The sequence below is a fragment of the Numenius arquata genome, chromosome W (genome assembly GCF_964106895.1).
Source record: "Numenius arquata chromosome W, bNumArq3.hap1.1, whole genome shotgun sequence".
NCBI classification, from domain to species: domain Eukaryota; kingdom Metazoa; phylum Chordata; class Aves; order Charadriiformes; family Scolopacidae; genus Numenius; species Numenius arquata.
Window position 1 is genome coordinate 1,320,535 of NC_133615.1, and position 22,960 is coordinate 1,343,494.

At 41.0% G+C, this 22,960-nt stretch overlaps 1 protein-coding gene across 1 annotated transcript in view; it reads left to right on the forward strand.

Moving 5' to 3' along the window:
- Window positions 1-22,960, forward strand: part of LOC141476637 (methyl-CpG-binding domain protein 2) — a 34,353-nt gene that overhangs the window by 756 nt on the left and 10,637 nt on the right. Inside the window, exons 2-3 of the mRNA XM_074165418.1 lie at window positions 11,460-11,619; window positions 17,271-17,408. Of these exons, the coding sequence (XP_074021519.1) occupies window positions 11,460-11,619; window positions 17,271-17,408 (298 nt within the window). The remainder of the gene's footprint in view (window positions 1-11,459; window positions 11,620-17,270; window positions 17,409-22,960) is intronic.

Below are 22,960 nucleotides of genomic sequence, written 5' to 3' on the forward strand. Positions count from 1 at the left end.
GCCATTCCCTTTCAGCCATGGCTCCCCTGTCAGCGGGGCGACACCAGTGCCCTCCTGCCATGGCTCCCTGTCAGAGGGCTGGTCCTTTCCAGCCGTGGCTCCCCTGTCAGGGCGTGAGGCTGGTGCCCTCCTGCCATGTCTCTCCCCTGTCAGGGCGTGAGGCTGGTGCCCTCTGGTCATGGCTCCCTGTCAGAGGGCCAGTCCCCTCTGGTCATGGCTCCCTGTCAGGGCCCACTGGGCGGTCGGAGCTGGTCCCCTTCCACCACCCCCCGCCTGACAGAGGCTGGGGCAGTGCGGGGAGAGGAGAGGGCAGATTGGCCCTGAAGGCAGCCCAGCCCCAGCAGCGGCATGGGTGTCCCCAGGGTGGGCTGGAGGCCGAGTCCCCCCTGCTGGAGCCCTGGCCAGCCGCCATGCCCCTTGCTCGCTCGGAGCTGCCGGCAACGATGCTCCATGGTTCCCGGCCAGCACCGGGCAGGCAGGGAGCTGGCAGGGCCAGTAAGGAGCCCCTCATCCCAGTTTTCCTTTGTGAGGGGAGTGCTAATGACAGCCCTCCCCAGCCTAGCTTTTTGGTAGAGAAGGGTCAGCCCCAAGAGAACACCCTCCCCACATTTAAACTAAGTCAGAGTTGCCATAAGACGTCCTACCAAAATAGTTAGGTCATCGGTGGGGGGACACACACCCCCCACACTGAATTAATTAGGAAGCTTACCATTAGTAACAAGAGTTGAAATTTTAGCAAAGTTAAGCGCATGTGAAAATTGGAGAAGTCTTGCCGCTGCTAAACGTTCTCATTATTACTGCACAGGGTATAGTAAAACCAAGAGAAGCAACAGCAACCTAATTTTGTTTCACCCTCCCGCTTGCTTTCGGAAACTGAAAAGGTAGTTCTTTTCTCAAGGCAGAAAGCACACAAATTCTGAAGTCTTGCTCCTTGGGCCGTGCTTCTGCAGCACGGCAGAGGAAGCTGTCTCCTGCAACGGCTAACCTCTTACCCACAGCTCCTCTATTTATAGCTCTGTGTGCAGCTGATGAACCACACCTGAAACCTCTCCCTACCATCGCTGTTTCCGAGCAGGCCTCTCGCAATCTCCTCTGGTTGCAGGGAACGGACTCGGTGGTCTCTCTGCTGCCCGGCTGGAGGAGGGAAAAGCCGTGCTTGCTCCCTCGCCGATGCCAGCTCATGGAAAAGTGGGTTTCTGCCCGGTGTTGAATGTGGGATCATTTAACCCATGGTGTGCCGCTGCTAAATGAAGCGTCTTGACAGCATCACTAGATGCGGAGGAGGAATGTTGATTTTTCCTAAGCTTTTTTGAATCAAACCGATTGAAAACTCTTCTTTTAAGATGAGTTCTGGTTTTTGTCTTGCCGCCTTTGTCTGACTTGCGCTCCCAACCGTATGCTAATACTGCGGCAGATGATTGGGTAGCATCTGGCATCGCTGTCTTAGCTCTTTGCATCTGCCCTTTCCTTTCTGCGGTGCTGCCTCGTGAAGCCTGGCTGAAAGATGGCACTTGAGCCTACGGGTTTGAATCCTCTTTTCTGGATGGCTCCTGGTTTCCTGCCGATTGCTAAAACTGAACTTTCTGCGTAGGATTATTCTTTCCAGAATTAAATGCCAGACTTTTCTCAAGCCAGACAGTCACTGCTGACTGTGTTGGAATATATTTAACGTAGAAGGCCCAAGTAACTTCAGCTATTTGCTCAGAATGACCTTTTTTATAAACACTTTTAGCCCTGTGTTTGTCTCATCGGGACGTAGGGGTGTCAGTGTTTTATGTATTCCAGAAAATGTGGGGAAAACGCAGTAAGTTCTAGTATTTCCAGGTTTTCCTTTTTGCTTTGCAGAGAATGATATGTAACCTCATTAAGTTCATTAAGGCGCCTTAGTTAGCTGCCTAAAAACCTGAGGTTTATGTTTTTATGATTTCTTAAGGCTAGGAAAAAACCCAAAAGGGATTGGACAAAGCTTCATTTGCTGCCATGGTCTAAATAATAATAATAGTAATTAAGAACAACTCTTGCAAGATTAGTCCGTGTTGCAATCTACCTTATTTGCATTTTGAAACTTGCTTCTTTCAGAACTGCTTGATGGTATTTTAACATGTCACGCTTTAGGAACCTCAGATAAAGTAAACCAACTTCCAGTAGTTTCTGGTGGGATGGTTTTTGCCCCTCTTCACGTATATCCGTGAGTCTTCTGACCTTTGCGATTATCATAAAAAAAGCTATTAAAAGAGGGGTGTGGTGGAAATACTTCACAAATCCTGTAGTAGATCCAAATTTGAGGTTAGCCCCTTCTCTGTAACCATCTGAGCCTTCATCCTTCAGACTTTGCCGCTGCTGTTGCCTAAAACCCTCTTAAGAAACGCTTGAACGCAATTTTTGTTGAAGATGCAAGACTGTAATCTGCTCATCACCGACTCTAGAATTCTGTCTTTTTAATGTGGGAAAGTGGTAGGAATAAATGTTTCAAATTTTAGGAGGCCTTCCAGCATGGTTAGCAGTGATGCAGATCTTCTGCCAAACAACCGCAAAATTGAAACTAAAAACTTACCAGGCAACTCATAGCTTCGAGTTTGTTGATTTCACTCCAGATTACAGGTTTGGAAAAAATAACTAGTCATTTATGTCTAGAGAAATAACTTCTGTACAGTAACAGGACTTATTTCTGCACAACCAAAGTGAAACAAATAAAAAAAAAAAAAAGTTTTTATGGCTGCAGGCAGGGCTGGCATAGGAAATTTATCTTTCTCTTTTTTTTTTTTTTTTCTTTTTTTTTCTGCTTTTCATTCTGTTATAGCTATGAGGCAGATTTCAGCACTGCTATATTTAAAACAAATGAAAATCTGTTTTGATCCAGTAAGTAGAGCAGGCCAAATACATTCAGAAGAGTTATGTCACTCTAGTTCCGTCGGGGGAAAAAAAAAATAAAAAAAAAAAAAAAAGAAAGAAGAATGTTAATAAACATTACGCTGTTAAAGTCTGTAGTTGGGTACAAAGTGGGTTTTTGGTTTGTGTGCCCTTTACAGGCTAATATTTCTTAAATGCCTGCATCGTCAGGATTTGGCACGATCCCTTAAAGAGCAATACCACCCTTTTTTGGCAACTGTAGGCCGATGATGAAAATGTGCATGGCATTTTAATTTGTACATCTTCAGAAGAATTCACTTAAACCTCCAATTGCCTAATTTTATGCAGACAGTCAGGAGAAATAGATTTCCTTGTGTGTGTCTTGATTTGAGGATGCACAAATGACACCGGAGGCCTGGCTTGGTTGGCAGAATCCTCATTGATGGTGATGGAGAAGTTCTGGAGCCGAGTTTGAGGGAGGACAGGATCGCTGCATTTAGTAATATAAACGTATATGATGTAGGGAATAATAGCGCATTAAAAATCATGATGCTGAATGTAGGACAAATGCAAAACTAGCACAGCGTTCTCGGAATAATAAATGCTTGGTTTAAGGCTCTAATCCACCCGTCAGGTAACTCCTGGAAGGCTGGACGTGCGGTAGGTCTGCTGTGCGGTGCCCGGAGTGACCGGGTGTTCTGTCTCCAGAGCAAGGGATGGATGTTCCCAGTGACAATGGTACCGATTAGAATCAAGATTATGATGGTGCTGAGACAAAACTGTGTTCTTTTGAATCAGTTTGAGATTTTTCCTCCAGGAATATACGTGATCCTTTCTAGTTTAAAGAAGGTAGGAATTCTCCATCTTGTCCATACTATAAAGTGAATGCTCAACTTACAGCAAAGGCAAGCTAAAAGGTAATTTTTGTTGATCCTCAAGAAAAAGAAGGCCTCTTTCTGCCTTTGCTACAAAGTCCTTTGTAGTGTCCTCTCCATACCTGCAGAGCGATCATCTGAGAGCATTCTTTCACTTTGGCTACGGACAGAATGTTACGTTTAAGGCTGTACATCTGATTTTTCTTTTAAATCAAGCTGCCGTGCTTGTATGAAACGTAGTTCCGATTTGTCGCAACTACTGTTATCTTGTTGTAATCAAAGTTGTCTGAGAAACTGTACCTACACAAAGAGCATTTTTAAAGTGACTCTTCTAATAGTAACCTATTTATTTAAGGCCTAATACTGTAGTAAATTTGCACCATGATTTTTTTTAAAGTATTATGTATTCAGTGTACTGTGAGGTAGGGGGTGCTGCTGTCCTGTTGAAAGACTCAGTCCTGCGAAAGTCTGAGTAAAGTGGGAATTTTGAACGTGGATATCTCAGCTTCTGATTTATTTATCCCTTCTTTTGGTTGGTAAAATCCCTTTAGTGTTTATAACGCCCTAGAGCGTTTACCTGTTGAAAAATATTCCTTAAACTCCGGCATGAAATTACTTTTCCTAGCAGCAGCAAGTTAATATTCTGGTTTATTTTATTTGTTCTTCGTGGGAAAAAAGCAAAGGAGAACTAGTCTGCTTTTTTTTTTTTTTCTAGTCAAGATTAAAAAAAGCCAAGTGGTTGACACCGCTTTCAGTGGGTTCTAAGAGGCTGTTAAATTTAACTACAAAAGCTTTTCCAGTATAGGTGTACCCATGGGGCAAACAGACAGCCCTTTGAAGTTTGTTTTGTGGTTTGACTGGAAGATAAATACCGGAGAGTTTCCAGTGACAGTAATATTAGTTTAATTCTGTGTGCCTTTTTTTGCCCCCCCCCCCCTTTTTTTTTTTTTTAAGGTGAGCAAGTCAGGACTTCCTAAGTGATGCTCAGTTGTGCTTATATTATACACAGGCTTATTGTTTTTTTTGTTTTTAAAGGAGAATGTAAAAAAAAAAGAGGTTTAACGGGTGCTATTTCGTATTTCCACGGCTCAATTACTTGCCTTGATCTCTGAAAATGCGTGGTAACGATCTCCCCTACTTAAATTTGAGGCAGCGTCTGGAATGCTGGTTAAAGCATGCTGTCTAATAGGGTCTTAGTGCGTAAAATAAATTTATTTGCTTTGTAGGGTGAATTCATCCCTGTCTTGAAAGATAATGATTATTACGAAGTCATAGTGGTGACTCTGACTTCGTTTTACGAGGGCAAAATGAATCAGCAGAGCTCATCAGGTTGTTTAGGAAACAGAAAGAGATTCTGAAAATTGAATCCAAAATATTTCCATAAATAGAAGATTAAATAAGAATCTAGAAATGAACCTTTCACCATTGGTAAATTGGTGTCAGTGGCTGTTGGTGCTTTAGTGTTGTGCTATGAACTGTATGTACTAGTGTGTAAAAAAAATAAATACATATATATTTTTGTTGCAAGCGAAATTAGATACCGAATGCAGAACCCTTTTGAAGGCAAGAAAATGTATTAAGTTGTGCCATTCATGCAGTGACTTCTTTACCGAATCTTTGAGCATCTTGGAGCGTGTGTTTGAGTATTTGCAGACAAATCTTTGAGGAAAAGTACCTCCAACAGTTGCAGAGGAGTTTTTGTCCCCTTGGTGAACAAATCCATCCTGTTCCCTCCGAGGCCAGCCCTCTAGGAGGCTTTAGCCAGCAGCTGCCCAATATTAGATTCCCTTGAACATAAGATCAAACAACTAATTTTATTGTGGGCTTTCTGTGGTCTTATTTACTCTTACACCGTGGAATGCTTGGATATATTTTCCATCTCCTTCCTTTCCTGGGCTTCATTCCCAACCCATGGAGGGGAGCGATTGCTAGAACTACTTTGCCTTGCTCTACCTCTGTTAGGTAGCCAAATTAAGGTGGCTTTAATTGCCTTTTCAAGTGTTTAGCATTTTTCTTCCTCTTCACTGGTGTGTGATGCTGTAGGTGAGACTACAGCCCGTCAGACGGGATCCTGAGAAAACAGGAGCTGTGGCGGCCACCTTGGGATGGGTGATGTGCCTGATTTGCTTAGTCTGACCCTCTAGCAGGGGGTGTAAATACTAAATTAAGGGAATAAATTGTAGTTCTAATAGCCATAAAGTCACACCTTCTCTTTCTCCAATTTCATGTCATTTTAGCCACTGCTGCAAAACTGTGAAGCCAGAACTACTTTGAAAAGCAAGACATTTTAAACTTGGAGGAGACAGCGTGTTTTCCCTGTTAGAGCATCTAGCTTGCCGTGGTTGAAATTTTCCTCAAAAAATCTGATGGGGAGAGTCAGCAAAGAAAAACTCAAAATAAAAAAAAAAAAGAGAAAAAGAAGAAAAGAAGTTTGCCAAAAATGTTTTTTTGAAAGCAACCAAACCCAGAAACGTCTGCCAACAAGATGATTGTTTTAATGAGCCACGCCACTGTCTTGCCTGCAAACTCGCTGTGCGTTTTGAACTGGGGAAAAGGGGCCAGATAGGTGATAAAATTCAAGGTAACTTCCTTGTACGTTAATTAGCTCGCTCTGCTGCTTCACAGGAAACATCTGAAAAGTGTCTTTATTAATAAAGCTCCTTGTGAGCTCGTTATACGACATAATCACTTTCAGCCCACTAAGAACTTCAATTTGTATAGCACAAGCGGATAGCTGGAGGTGAAGGCTTGTGTTCTTCATTTAGTCTTGTTTAAAGTGATTGGAGCCTTGAGAACGTCATCAAAAAAATAGTTTTTAGATGTTGTTGTGCATCACCTCTTTTGAGGTGTGCTGCTTTTTGTTAATTGCTTATGTCCAAAAAAATGTTGTAGGGTGTTTAAGTTGACAGGATAAAGTTTAAGTGCTGATACGCACATCAACTGCAGTAGAACTAAGTCTCTCAGGTGCACTAAATATATTTTTATTGGGAAAAATAACGCTAGAAGCTTATAATTGGAGTTAACAAATTTTTTTAAAAGCTATCGAAAATTAACTGTCTTTAGGTAAGACTAAATATTTCTGGTTAATGCTTATAAATGCTTATAAAAATAACAGTTGTACAACAATCTGTTGTTGAAATTATATTTGGAGATATTCCTGTGTAATCCCACGTTTGTCTGGGAATTCTTAATTGTCTCAGTGTTGGGTCACGCTGCAGTTTGGTCAGAGCAGAGGCTCCGCTGTGTCCCAGCGGCCTGAAAGAACGCTTTCACTTCCTCCTTGTTGCATGAAAGAAGGCAGTGTGAAATTAATGAATATCCAGAATATGTGGGTGGGGGCAAATTTCACCGGTTTCTCCCGTATCTGTGTAAATAACGTAGTGGTCCGTGCTTCTGACTTTTGTAGCAGTTGAAATTTGGCAGTATGTGAACTCGGAGCGCTGCGTTTTCAAAATCTTCTGCAACAAAGTGGGACTTCAAAGTCTGAGCTTTCTTCAGTGTCCCTTGCGGTTTGATTCCTAACGTACCTCCAGAGCATCATCCAGGGAGAAGAAAGCTTCCTACCTCTCCTTCCGCCTTTCTTTTCGACTCAAAACCAAGTCTGAACTTAAACTTGGTTTTAACACCTTTAGAGAGGAAAAAAAAAAAAAAAAAGCCAGAAGAACACGCTGTTTCTTAGTTTCAACCACGATGTAAAACTCTCAGGCTTTTATGTAGATACGCTGGTTTAAATAGGTTCTATAACCTCACTCTTTTCCGTTAGTGCGTACTAATTATTTAACAGAATCATAGAATGGTTAGAGTTGGAAGGGACCTTAAAGATCATTCAGTTCCAACCCCCTGCCCTGGGAAGGGACACCTCCCACCAGACCAGGTTGCTCAAAGCCCCATCCAACCTGGTCTTGAACCCCTCCAGGGATGGGGCATCCATAATAGATGTTCAAATAAAGCCGCTGCAAATAGGCCTTTTATTTGCCTTTTGCCTCGCAGCTTTCTCTGCAGGTAAGAGAAAGCCTTGCAGCAGGAGCAGGTCAGAGATTGAGGATAATCTGGGATGGATTCAGGAATTCAAGCATGACTTCAGTGGTTTGAGAGCCTACATTTTCAGGGTAGAAAATGGAAACAACCACAGGACTGGTACCAAAAAAAAAAAAAGATATATGTGAAAACTAATGTAAGTGGGGTGGAAATAAAGTTTTGAGTTTATTCCATTCCTTCCAGCTCACGTATTCATCTCCTTCTTAGAACAGGGGGAAGGTGTGACATAAAATGGCGAGTCTGGACGGCGTTAGAAATAATTGCAACCTTAAAACTGAATGGAAAGCCAGCGGGTGCTTTATTCGCCGGCTGCTGAGGTTGACCCAGTAAATGACAGATGACATCGTATGAACTTGTTGAAACTCTGAAACAAAGAAAAATTAAGGATAGGGACTGTTGTGGAAAATGGACTCAAATGAAATGTAGTTTGATAGTAGAATTCATTAGATTTTAGAGTTTGTGTCGAAATGATGTTCTGAAGTAAGCGGAAGGAAGGTTACTTGATCTGTTGGGCTTTAGCAAACCGCACTTTTAATTGTGCGTCGTTAGATTTCATTGAAGCTGGAGAAAGGAAAATACTGCAGGTTTTGTAACACGGTTAAAGCACGGGGTGAGGAGGAGACAATAGGAGGTTGTGATAGAACAAGGGCTTCTTAGTTGTCGTAAGCTGCTAACAGAGCTGCGTGGACTAGGTTCTTGGAACCGATCTGTTATTAATATCCGTTAATTTGGACGCACAAGTGATGTGTGCAAGGTATGCACCGTCAGCAAGTTTCACACCCGGGCCTTCATCAGAAAATAATCAGGAGAAATTGAATGACTTTGACGATAAGGGCGTGATTTAGGATGAAAATAATCATAAATAGAAGAGTGTGCACTTAAGGACTTTAAGAAAAGGCATTTCTGCTTTTTGTTGCTTCACCACTGGGAAGGAAAAGATGTATCGACAGTGACATGAATGTAGTGGGATGCAAAGGAGTGACATTTCTGTGGAGACAGGGAGGTCACCGAGTGCTGGCTGGAGGCAGCGACATCTGGGAAAGGAGTAGGACGATGAGAATGAAAGGTGGAATAAGGGAAATGTGGGGAAAAAAAAAAAAAAAAAGGCCAGAACAAGTACTTGACTGAGTTTCACTTAATTTAAGTGGTAGATTTTGTGCTGTGGGTTGAAATAGCATTTAATACCTGCCCCACCAATGATCCATGCGGATGTTAGTGTGGGATATTGGATCACATGCTTTGATTTGCTTTTGGATTACTGAACAGAACAAACAGACAAGACCCCCAGAACATAAGATGTGTAAATAACAGAATTTAGGAAAGGTGGATGCGTTTATAAAGTTTGCTTTTAGTTGTGAAGTCTGTTTTCAGAGCTCTACAGGAAGAATTTGTAGTGAAGCTGGGCTGATAACAGCTCAGTGCTGGAATTTTGGATTCCTTTGAGATGTACGTGAAACATTTCTCTCCAAGGAACCTCAAGAGCAAAGCTAGTAAAAGGAGTGCTATCTTGAGGGCACAATCTGTTCCTCTCTTACAATAGAAGGTGGTAAAATGGTAATACCAAAATTTGGATATAATACACGTAGGTTGTCAAATTTCTATATCCTTTGAGTAGTGACTTTGCTACGGGATAAAATGACTGTGTATAGATTTTAATTTTAAAAAATATGCCTGAAACAGAGAATATTAACACCTACTTCAGGCTTTCATTGTTTTCTTCTTTTCATTCAGTGTTTTATGTTCATTAGGAAAGTTATGAAGGCAGTTCCTAGCAGGAGGCTTTATGCAGTATATCCAGCCCTTCCACTCCGGGTAGGAAACAGGGACAGGCCATTCTTGACCAGGTTTTATCCTCAGCTTTTTTTATAGGTGCCCAAATAGGAATGAAAGACGATGGGTCAGATTATTTTAATAGCAAACCTGCTTGCCCCACAAAAGACTTGCTCAGTCTCCAACCTTCAGTGCAGAATTTTCCTTACTGTTAACGAACCGGGGTGATAATCTCGACTATCTAAAATAAAACTGGTGGTGTGTTTAGCTTGGCTTCTAGCATAGCTTCAATTCTGGGTTTACGAGAAGAAGAAGAGAGTTTTGTGGTGGAATGTGTGTGTGTGTGTACGTATGTGTGGTGGGTTTTGGGGTTTTTTTACCCTTCCACACCCATGCTTGAGGAGGTTGGCTTCAGATTGTGATCTGTTTTAAGTCTTTTTCTCCCACCCTTTACCTCTTGTTAATTATGTCTTTCCAGATTTCTGGAGTCATTTAAATGACTTTGAAAAACGTTTAGCTTAATTAGCTATTTTTCCCAGAATTCAATACATATTCTTCTGTGGGGAAGTTCTTGCCTCAAGGTGGTTTTTTTTTTAATTTAAAAAAAAAAACAAACCAACAACCAAAGCCCAAACACTTTGGAAAAGTGAAGAAAACGGTATTTTCCTGCTGAAAGGAAGCGGAGTGAAAATCTGTCTGAGCCCAGTTAACCTTTTGGGTTTCAGTAGTTGGGAGAATTTTGACACTCGGCTTGTTTCGTTGGACAGAAATTGGCATAAAACCAAGGGACCGTTGCCTTTACCTGACGGGTGTTTGCCATTTTTGTGGCCATCTATACCGAAAGGCTGTCACAAACTGGTGTCACAGTCTGAGTTTCACACAGCGCTTCTTGATAGTTGATTTTTTTTTTTAACCGAGCTTTTTAATTTGGGGGCAGCATTGTTGTCTCTTACAGTGAAAGGAACTATATGGCTTCTTGTCAGCAAGGTGCTTATTAGCAATTACTTGCACCCAGGGCAGAAAGTCTACAGGAATCCCCAGTGATGCTGGTGAAAATAGGTAGGGATTAAATGTGTATTTAGTGCAGACAGGGTGTGCAACGTGTGTAACTGTGTTGGGGATGCTTGAGAACGAAATAGAGATGAAGGAACAGAAAGTTCTGTGGCGTAAAGATTGGTAGAAATACCCCTTCCTTAGGATAACTGGAAATTGGATATTTGCTGATGCCACTCACAAACATCAGCTGGGAATTTGAGGTCATAATAATTCCATAATTCCACATGCAGATGATCTAAATAACTTCCCTTTAAATAACTCGATTTATTATGGTGGGATCCATATACCCTGTTGAAGCTTTGGACCTGTCTCATATTGTGCACCATCTCGCTTGCTGCTTGCTTGCTTGCTTGTTGCTCGGTTCCTTACCTGGCTTTGCTCGCCCGTCTGGGTGATGGAATAGCTGTGAGATGTCACATCACCTCAAATCCTCCTTCTGCTCATCTTTTTTAATGCCTCGCTCTTTGAGAGCCGAGAAGGGTTGCTGTTGAGTCCAGGTTGCCCTTAGCCAGTGATCGCTTTAAACCTTGTCTTTTAATTTGTGCAGAGAGGGTCCTGCATTGGCCGCAGTCTGATATTTAGACTCCTTATACTGGTTAACTGGACTGGAACTCCAGTTTCCCAAGGTGCAGTGTATCCGAGCGTCCCACAGCCTGACAGATAAATTAAATCCCGTGCCGAGGATGGGAGCGGATATGCAGAGATTGGGCAGGTTTACCATCGACCATCAACGCATCAATGAACGTGCCACATGGAATAAAGATAACGGAAACTTTTTAGCTATTGAACAAGGTATAAAACCTGTTGTAAGAAGTCAAGGTTGTATCCTCTTGTACAACGAAACATACTAAAGTGTTTTCTTCTTTTTAGTCCAAGTGGTAAGAAGTTCAGAAGCAAGCCTCAGTTGGCAAGATACCTGGGAAACACTGTTGATCTCAGCAGTTTTGACTTCAGAACGGGAAAGATGATGCCCAGTAAATTGCAGAAGAACAAACAGAGACTAAGGAATGATTCTCTCAATCAAAATAAGGTTTGTTAGTAAATACTGTGTTTAAGGATATCCTAAGAATTTCCTTTCCTGTAGTTCATTTAGCGATTTCTTTTCTGCTTAAAGCAGCCTGCTTCTAAGATGTACGTGTATGTTTAATTCTCAGTAGTGGTAGAGACGTAAATTTATAAATAGAAGGAATACTCTGCTACTACCAAGGAAATACCAAGGTGAGGTTAAGTATGAATCCAAAGTTTGAGCAATTCAGGAGTTGGCTTGGGACTAAGAATCTCAGTGCTCGTAATCTACCTGAGTGCCATTCTTCCAAATGGGAGAAGTTAGGACTGTTGACACCAAGAGATTCTCCTGTGCAAGGCTTCAAATTGCAATGTTCATCTTCCTGTTCTGAGATGAAATAATTCACATTTTTAATGCGCGCACTACGTGCCAGGAAGCTTGTTTTCTGAGGCAAATGCATTTATCTCTCCACCTTAACAAGGCCAGGTGTTTTTCTGTTTAAGATGGGGCCTTTCTCAATTCATCTGATTGTTCTCTTACTGTCTATTGCTTTTTGAACAACAGTGTATCCTTTTGAATAGCGAAGAAAATGTGTTTAGTCGATTAAAAATAAAAGGCTGAAGCGTACAGAAGTGAAATAACGGATGTAGCACATAGGGGATGTGACAAGGGAATTTATCTGACTCACAGATAATATGTTCCTGGACAAACTTTAGAAACCTCATACGACAGTTTGAAAGGATTTCTATAAAAACCTGCGATGTTTTCTTTTGAAAGTGTTTTATTCTGCAGGGTTTCATAACTTACAGTAGTGCATGAAAATACCTAACGAGTTCTAGCCGTGTCTTGTGCACTGATGGGTTTTCTCATCTGCCGTTTGTCATGCGGGAAGCACACATTTCATGCTCATTTCTTTTTATTTTAAAGCACGTGTTCAAAAGATTTAATATTTTCTTCCCACAGACAGGAGGCTTTCAAATAATGGAACGTTTTGGGGGGTAGGCCAAGGAGAGGCTTTGGTTAGGCTTTTTGCATACGAAATTTGGTATTTAAAATCTAAATGAGTCTGATCTTAGATTGCGTGAATGTTGCTCATGGTAGCTCTGAATACAAATAAATGCCTTTTTTAGGCAAATAACATTTATTATATCGAAGTGACTTGAATCTGTAACTCATGAGCTTTCAAGAATTGCTGTGACAGTTAAAAGTGAGATTTCAAATTATTCCTGAAGTTTATATTTTCTTCCACAGCCACTGAAGGAGAATGGTTGTGGCCGTTCTCCTCCTCCTCCTGGCAGCTGCCAGACTTGCCCAGGCAAGTTTGTGTATAAACTTGCTCATATTTTATGGGTTGTTTTTTTTTCTACAAACAGTTTACCGCAAGGGTTTCTAAATTCTTTGGCTCCCCTTACGTTTCAAGGAGGAATATCCAAATACACTCGAGTCTTCTTTCTGGGATGTGTCTGGGCAGTGAGATTTATGCGGCTGGAGGATGGAAATTCTGCCTTGCCATACTTCTAATTTCTGAGATCCTCCTCATTAGCAGATTAGAACTCCATGTCACGACTCGCATACTAATGCCACCTGGCTTAAAATGGCACCGAGGGATAATTTATGCTAATGAACGTTCTCCATTTTGTGATGTTAATGTACAACAGTGTAAATGACACGGAAATAGTCTTCCAGCGGAATCCTTATCTCCAATCTTAGCCTTCTGCGTTCCTACTGACCTTTCAGCATTGGCAATAAAGGCATATATTTGATAGGTTTATTTACAGTAGAGCCGTAGGAGGAGTTTTCTTTCAACCTATACTAATCTTACCATTGTTTTCTCCGTAAACCTTTTTACATTTCACTTGCAAATGAAGTTACTTTATTTATATGAAGTGCTTTTGAAGAGATAATGAAATAAGGAATACAACTGAATATGGATCGAGTAGATACAGCATATTGCTGTGCATACAAAAATATGCTTATTAATTCTTTCGATCGAAAATAAAACATAATAGAGAGTATTGGTTAGACATACCGTCTGGTTATAAGTGACTTCTTAAGTTAAAGGATTTGAAAGGCCTGGAAATACATTGCTGAGTTTTTAAAACATTTTTATGTCCAGGGCACATTGATGCTTCTGGAAATACCTGCCAGTGGACTGAAATTCTTTTGGAGGCTGTTGTTGGAGCATAAAAGCCTCCTAATGAGTAAAAAAAATTGATATTTTTGCTAGCTGATACATTGCTAGAGTTCCCAGAGTAGGAAGAGATTTTATTTCGTGATAAAAGTCAAGCAATGGAGAAGCCCATAGTATGCCCAAGTTTTGTAGGTGTGCCTAAAACTGAATATTTTAATCACCATCTGAAATGAAGTAATTTGTGCCTGACCGTTTGAAATATGTCAATAGTGAGTGTCTTTTATCCAGAAAGCTCAAGGGAGCTTTCTGTCCTTCAGGAGAAGGGTTGGCTGTGAGGATCTTTGTTCCTTATCTCTATTAGGGTGCACTTGCAGCTTTTGCTTTGTTGTGAATAAATCTTACGTATGGTTGGCTTATGATTTGGTGTGAAAAAGAGTTTCTCGGAATACGAATCGCCTCCTGTTACAAGGGGATTATTTTTTTCCCCTGTACACCTGAAGATCTGCGGGTGCTGGAGATGGGGGAGCTTTGCAAGTTTCTGGGCTAAAGAGTTTATTTCTGTTGTTTAAAACTCAGTGCCGTGAATGAGACACTGTTTATTTAGGATGCGATCAGAAGGCCCAGATGTGACTACAGTTAGAAAGGAAATAAAGTAGGAAAGTAGTGAGGTTATAATTACAGTACTTAGGAATTGATCTATTCTTAGTATAAACAGTTTATTCTAATGACCATTTTCTAGTATGTAGCCTTGATAAAAAGCATATGGGATATCTACTGCTTAAACCTGTATTTCCTGCATAGTTGATAACTCATCAGGGTTTCGCTTTAATTCTGGGGGCCATATCCTTAATGAAGCTGAATTTTCTTAAGTTCTCACGCTGCCTGAAGGAATCTCCCTTTTTATTTTTCCAAGTTTAATGAATTTATTTTTTTAACTTCTCTTTAAGGCCAAAAGGAACCTGTAAATATTTTCCATGAACTTGAAACGAAGACCTTTGTTCTAGAAATGGTTGCTAAACCAGATTTATCCCCCGTATGGCAGATGGCTCTGTAATATTAGTGGTTTTGTCAGTTTTAGTAGCTATTTCACCACTAATACTGATGCTACTGCACAGAATGCCCTGGAGGCATGGACTTCAAAGCGTCAAATAGTACTTTGAACTTGATGTCACAAGATGAGGGAATGCGAAGCTGGTAGGATGGGCAAGGTCTATCAAGGTTCTGGTGTGAATTAAGTTCCGTGGTGTGAGGAAAGTTCATTGGCAAAATAATCTGTGCAAATGTAAGTACCCACGATTACTGTCTAGCTCTGCTTGGTGATTCTGTGCTCATCAGAGATGCTTTAATTATACGTGAAAATATATATTATATATTAAAAAGTCTAACATTAGGCTTGCTATCGTCTTCATCAATGGGGAAAAAAAATTGAGCCCATAACCAGTATCCACCAAAGTATCTGAAAGTATTTTTCTAGTGGACTGGGTCTACCTGGGTGAAACATTAGGAAAAGAACGATCTCTAGATTTATTTATAAGCTTAGATTCTGGCTTCTGCTTTGTATGAAAAGATCTTATGACTTCTGTGCTAATTGAACGGTAATTTCTCTGGTCAGTTAAAACTATGACGTGTCATCAGGCAGAAGAACTCGTGCTCTGTTGCTGTTCGCTCTGGCCATGGAAACCCTGCTCCCAGTTGGACAAACATCAGCAGCGTGGTAGGGATGGAGCCGGAGGTGGAGATCTCTGAAGATCTGCTGCTTTGCCTGTTGGGAAGCAGTTATATCGCCACACATGGGGACTAATTAGTTGCTGGCTATAAGTTTATAAACCAGAAATGATAGATGTGTGAGTTTCTGAGGAAAACTTCTATTGGGATTCGTGATTTTAACCTTATTATATTTTAATGAGTTAACTGCTCCCTGGAAATGAAGGAAGGGGACATATAAAATAACAAGGTATATTTAAAGGAGTGGTAGGAATAGAGACCTGTGCTCAGAATTGCTGCCGTTGAAAAGAACTCAATTCTAGAACTCTTTCAGAATTCACCTGTTTCTTCTCTAAGTCTGGAAAACTGTTTTGGCTCTTATGGGAAGATGCGCAAAGCAGTATAAAGCCAGGATTCCCAAAATGCTATAGTATAAATGCTAATGTATAAATGAGTGTATGAATTGAGTCATACTGTTAAATAGCTAAGAATATGCACAGTGCTCTTGATAAATCCCCTTCTTTGCCATCTGCATGAAAAACTGAGGCCTGAAATTTCAAAGCTATCCCTTTATTTAGGTTACCTTGAGATGCCTAGGTAAATACGAAGCGTTATTCTGTTGCTCCTTCCTAGCAATTACATTCCTTAGAATTACATGGAGGAATTCCGTATTTTTTTCTACTGGGAAGGATCTAACGGTACCATGTCATCCTGGAGAAGTTGTAGAAAGAGGCTTGTCCTTTGTCTCTCCCCACAGATGAATTGAACAGTTGGATAGGAGCAGCCAATATAATAACCACTGCAGTGTGTAAGGATGTATTTTGGGATGAAGTAGAATGGTTTTCATGATGAGAATTAATTTCCATGGAGCGCAGAGATGATACTGTATTGCTGGTTTATAGATCATGCAATGTACACGACTTTATACTCAGTTTCTCATCAGCCACCCCGCGAGGTAATGCTAAAATACAGCATATTCTGGTGATGAACTACCCTGTCACATCGCTTTAGCAAGGCTCTAAAAGAGGGGTACATACTTATTTTAAAAGAATTTAGTCTGAGACGCATGCAGTGAAGAGAAGGCTTATTGCTTAATAAGCCTATTTTTGATTTCATTTTTATACAGATCATTACAGAATATCTATAGTCAGTATTCTAGCTTTTGTCACCTGGAATTCCGGAGTGTTCAGCTTTGGAACAAATGATTTTTAAACAAGCACATGCTCGCTGGTTCTTAACAGAGTCTCATTTATGAAGTCACGCAGTCCAGATTGTAAAATCTAAATATGGAGACCTTGAAGATTGAGATTTAATTCCCATTTCTAAACCTGAGAGATTGCGTTTTCTCACAAAATCAGGAGTCTAAGTAAATCCTGATGAAAACTCTTTTAATGTGATCGTTGGATGGAGTCTGATATCAATGTTCATTGTGTAACTTGTGAGCTGTGATCGCACAGCCAGTTATAAAGCTTCCGAGATCTGAAATATTGCATATTTTCATGAAGCTTTGGAGAGTTCATTTTGACATCTGTTCGGGAAGCTGTCTATTCAGAATGAACAATTAACATATAGATATATTTTAACAAAAGAAAAGATGGACTTTCAAGCAGTTTGATTCTTCCCAAGAAGGTGAAAATGTGTGGAACCAGTTAAATTTTTATTTTTTTTTTTCTTTACAATGGATGACTACAAAGGTTAGTTAAGTTTAAGGGAAATCTTTACTCTAAAAAGAGCCTCCTCCTTTTGCACATCGGTAGAAGAGGCTGAATCCAACATTATTTTGTGTAACTATTATGCATAATTTTTGTTAATTCTTTTTTTTTTTTTCTTTTTTTAACAGGGAAAACCAGACTTAAATACAACTTTACCAATCAGGCAAACGGCGTCAATTTTCAAACAACCGGTCACCAAAGTTACCAATCATCCTAGTAACAAAGTGAGGTCCGATCCCCAGCGAGTGACGGAGCAGCCGCGACAGGTAAGAATTCAGCTTTTTCCATTCTTACTGCTCGGAATGTTGAAACAAGCTGAAAATGTGCTACTGCTATAAATACAAACCACAGTAACAGAAAATCATCTTACACGAGTGGGGCTGACCTGCTGGAGAGCAGCTCTGAGGAAAAACACCTGGGAGTCAGTCCTGGTGGACACCAGGATGCCCATGAGCCAGCAATGGGCCCTTGTGGCCAAGAAGGCCAATGGCATCCTGGGGGGCATCAGGAAGAGGGTGACCAGCAGGTGGAGGGAGGTCATCCTGCCCCTCTGCTCTGCCTTGGGGAGGCCCCAGCTGGAGCACTGGGTCCAGTCCTGGGCTCCCCAGTTCCAGAAGCACAGGCAACTGCTGGAGAGGGGACAGCAGAGGGCTACAAAGATGCTAAGGGGCCTGGAGCATCTCTCTGATGAGGAAAGGCTGAGGGACTTCTTGGGTCTTTTGAGTCTGGAGAAGAGAAGCCTGAGGGGGGATCTGATTGATGCCTCTAAATACTTCAAGGGTGGGTGTCAGGAGGATGGGGCCAGTCTTTTTTCAGTGGTGCCCAGGGACAGGACAAGAGGAAACGGGCACAAACTGGAACATAAGAAGTTCTATTTGAACATGAGGAGGAACTTGTTTCCTGTGAGGGTGTCAGAGCCCTGGAAGAAGCTGCCCAGGGAGGTGGTGGAGTCTCCTTCTCTGGAGACATTCAAACCCTCCCTGGACACGTTCCTGTGCAACCTGCTTTGGCAGGGGGTTGGAGTAGATGATCTCCAGAGGTCCCTTCCAAGCCCGTATCATTCTGTGATTCTGTGTTTCTCAGAATTCTCCTTTAGCTGCTTTTCTTTACATCAATTACAGGTTCACACAACAATTTTTTTGTTTGGTTTTGGTTTTTTATGGGGAGGAGGAAGCTGAGAAAAAACATAAATGCAGTTAATGAACGAGTGATCGGCTGCATAATGTAGTGTATATTGGCCTGAGGTATTGTTTTTAAGTCTGCCTTGTATTTTTTGAGTCCTAGCATTACTACCATCAAATTGAAACACCTTATTCTGTATTAGGAGTGCAGAGGTGAGAAGAAATGCAGAGGTGTGTTCAAATTTTTTGTACACTCATATGTAGCTGATTTTTACCCACATTTCCTTTGAAACTGAAGCTGTCTCTAATATTGCACTCTTAAACATCTCGAATGCTGCGCTTGTAAGAAATAACATGAGGAATTTAGACTCTGCATCCTCTAAATTCAGGTGAGAAAGAAAAAGAAGAAATATCAAGCTGTATGGGATCCTCTTGTTGAGATGTCTTTTAGCAAGACTTGAAGGCCTCAGCTAACCTCACTGTTGGTCCCGTGAAGTTCAGCGGGGGCCATGTAAGTGTATCACGTTCAGATCTTAAACGATGCATAACTGCATGTGTCTGTTGACTATCTTCCCATTCTTTGGGTTTTCCTTTTGAACTGCTGCAACTCTGTGTGTCAGGAATTTCCTTTTGGTCGTGTCTGCTGAAGAAGTAACAATCCCCAAAGCATATGAAATTTATGGCACCTTTGGAGCAAGAGAACTGGATGTCTGGCAGTTCATATCTTGATAGATCCCAAGCCCTTCCATGCTTGCCTATTTCCTCCCTCTTTTCTTTCTTCCAGGATCTTTTCTTCAAATAAATAGCGACTGAAATCCTTGGGAATGCATCCCTTGTCTTTTGAGAGTGAGAATTTGCAGAATATGCAATTTTTAAACATACCCGAGTTAAATCTTTGCCTCCTTTAAAATGGTTTCTAATGGATTGAGCTATAGGAAGGTCTTCAAGAAATCATCATCTGCTGATCGCTGTGTCAGCATTTTTTGTCCATCAAATTCCTTTCTTCTTGCATCTTTGGAAAAGGCCACTTTAAACACCCTTCTCACCCTGTGTTGCCGTATTTCACTTGGCTAGCTCTGTTTGCATTGAATGTGGAACAGTTAATCTCACATTTCCAATAGCAAAGCAAATCTTGGTTTGTCTTTCTCTTGCTTTTCTCCAAGCTAGAATGCTGCCTTGAGCTGTTTTCTGAGTAGTGATGATTGACAGAGGTGGGAGACTTGGGAAAAGGAGAGAAGAGATTGTTACAGTTGTTTTTACAGGAAATTTGAGTGAGTTTTCGGTAAAATTTTCATTAGAAAAATCTGGAGCAAAGCAATTTAATGTAGGTTGCATGCTGTCAGTTGCTGGAGAATCTTCAGCAAATTGACAGCTTTCATAAACACTTTTCATTGATCTGGTTTCTTTGCATGCAGATTTCCTTCATACAATTACCAATATTTCTTTGGTATTAGTAATCAATAGTATGGAGGAACTCCAGTTGTTGATTATGTGTGCGCCCTTCATATATACATATGTATCTGTCACTCGAGAGATAATTGTTGGACAAACTCAGCCTTGCAAATGTATTTGAATTATCTCCCCCTCCAGATAAAGCCTGTGTTTTCCTTACATAAATAATCCCTACGTGTGTCACTGCCTTCTCCTTCTCTCACACTCACGTGTGCAAACGTTCCTGTACATAGACTGGAAATATATCAGTGTTTGCTATTCAAGTGAATGCTGAAACACTGACTATATTGTCTATTTGTATATAAATCTAACTCAGTTACCACTTCCAATGTCGTTCCTCCCTGTTTCTTCAATCCTTGGCCCAAATCCTTTAAGGGATTTTTGCTTCTGTAGTTCTAGATACCCATCTCTGAAAGCTTTATCCGCTTCTATCTATTGTATCTCCCTTTTCCAAAGATGGTCTAACCAGAATTCCCTGAAAATTCTTCTTTGGCCTGAGTAGTGGAGTTCCTTTGGCAGTCAGTAAGTTTTTTTCATGACCTGGGAGTGAGAAGAACAGCTTATTGGAGTTGGCAGGGAAGACATTTGGCAGCAGCTCTTCTTGAAGCAGTGAAACCCTGTGGTAGTTCTTGGAAGGATAAACTAATAACAGCTTGTGTATGATCTTCCTGTAGGTAAATCTGTCAATTAGAGCAACAGATCTTCATGGCAACTGCTGGTTCCATATATTCATGCTGGTTCGTTGCCTTTTTCAAGCAACAGCTCTGCGAGGCAGCATCTTAAGGCCATTCAAAGCCTTTCTTAAAGGTTTTACAGATTATCAGTGCAGAACTTCACCCAAGAGACAAGGGAAATGTTCTGGAGAATCCAGAACATTTGGGGCCAGTCTTTTTTCAGTGGTGCCCAGGGACAGGACAAGAGGTAACAGATACAAACTTGAACATGGGAAGTTCCATCTCAACATGAGGAGGAACTTCTTTCCTTTGAGGGTGGCAGAGCCCTGGAAGAGGCTGCCCAGAGAGGTGGTGGAGTCTTCTTCTCTGGAGATATTCAGAACCCACCTGGACACATTCCTGTGCAACCTGCTCTGGGTGGCCCTGCTTTGGCAGGGGGTTGGAGTAGATGATCTCCAGATGATCTCCCTTCCAACCCCATATAATTGTGTGATTCTGTGGTCCTGGAAGTAGGTAGTGTCAGTGGAGGATCTTCTGGTACTTACTAGACTGCTCTTAACTATCAGGCTTCTTCCCCTATGTGGCTTTTATTCAAATACCAGTCAATCCATGAAGATTTTTCCAATTCTTCATATCTAATCAAATGATAGGAGTATCTCTAAGTTTCTAAATAGTAAACCTCATAGCCTCAATTGCAGTTTTCTTCAAAGTGCTTTAACATCTCTTTTGAAGTATCCACCTCCTCAAAATATTTTAGCTCTCCATAAACTTAATTAAGATCCGTTTTCTTATTGTTTCTGTTACTTTGGGTTTCTTTCCCTCGCAGAGTCCACTGATAAACCAGTATAAGAAAAGGAATCCCAGAAGATTGCTAGTGGACCCTGCAAGGGAAGATTAAAAAAACCCCAAACCCTTTGTTTTACCTTCCTCTCCGCTTAGTACATTTTGATAAGTTATGATACATTCGTGATGAATTTAAGCGTAATGGTTTGGATTTTAAAAAATCAGGTTAGCATTGATGAAATTGAAACTGGAATCGATGATGAATCAAAAAATCATGCAACTGCGTTTGTCATCTTCCTCTTAGGTGGTGGTGAGCACCGTCTTCAAATCATCTTGCTTTTTTTTCTCCCTCCTTCCCATTTAACAAAAAGGCCACTAGATGGAGCAGTACTTCAGGACACGTTAATGCTCCGCTTCTGCTTCTGGATTTGGGTATTTCTCAATGAGAAGAGGGAATGGGAAGCAGAGGAAGTCCTGTAACTATCTGAAATTCTTATAGGCAGTAAACCTTCTACTTAATCACTTAAACTGGAGTTATTGCTTGTCAGGTGTTCTGTACCTAACTGGATGGACTGGAATGGTGCTGCAAATCAAGCTTCTTTCTTACGCATCGCTGCCCCTTGTACCTCAGTGCCTCCAAAAGGTCCAGGTCTGTGTCCTACGTAGAGCACTTACCTACTTCCTCGTGTGTCAGAGCTTCTTGGTTCACACTGTTCCACGCTCTGTGACATTTTACAGGGTAAATACGAAGCTCATTCATTTATCTCTGTGCCCCAGATGTACCTGAGAAATTGCTTCGACTCCTGAGGACCCACCGATCACTAGTTAATTCTGATGTAAACTGTTGGTTGTGGTGGTAGAGATATTTGAAGCCATCCTGTGACTAATAACATTCCACGAATATACCTCAAGTCGTAAAAAGAAGGCCATCCTTCTCTTCAAAGGTCATTTGGAGAGAAATCAGGTAGTCAGTTAATATTACATGATCTGATTCCTCTGTTCTGTGGCTGACAACCACCTTTAAAAACCACCCGAGCATAAATCTGAGGCTATTTTCCTTTTAAAACCACCTTAGGATAAACCTGCTGTATTTACTTACAGCATCATCTATCTGGAGGCCAGAAGTACTCTTTAAAATTGATTTGAAAGTCTCTTTTATACTTACTGTCATATATGTTTCCAGTGGATTGTATTGTAATGGATTATTGAACAGGATTATATATGAAAAATTAAATTTGACCATAGTCATTTTTTGCCATAAGATATATGCAGTCTAAAAAACCTAATTTATGAGAAAAATTGCAGGATGTCATTTTATGTATGTCTTCTTGTGAGCACTTCTGAACAAGAAAGACATATTTAGCTCTTAGCACTTCATGTTTTGTCAAATAGATGTGATTTTTCTTTTCTGTGGATCAGCTTAAAGGATCGGGTTGGAAAACTCCAGCTTCTTGGTTCATATCTGTTAGAATTATGAAAAAGAGGGATGGAAGGAACCTATTGAGATTAAGCTTCATCTCCCTCTCCCAGGCAACTAAAGGAACACTGAAATTTTGATTGGCAATTATGGATGCAGCAGAGCTGAGCAACTGGATATAAAAAGGGGGAAGAAGTTTTCCTGATTTCTGGAGAAATTCTCATTCCTTTTAAATTCTTCCGTGGAGCCTTTGCAAAGACCTCTCTTCAATCATATTTCCTCGTTTAACTGCCTGCAATGTCGATCACTTGAGCAGTTTTCCAAATGGTAACTGATATCCTGCTCTCATTTAGCCTTTAAAATACATTTTA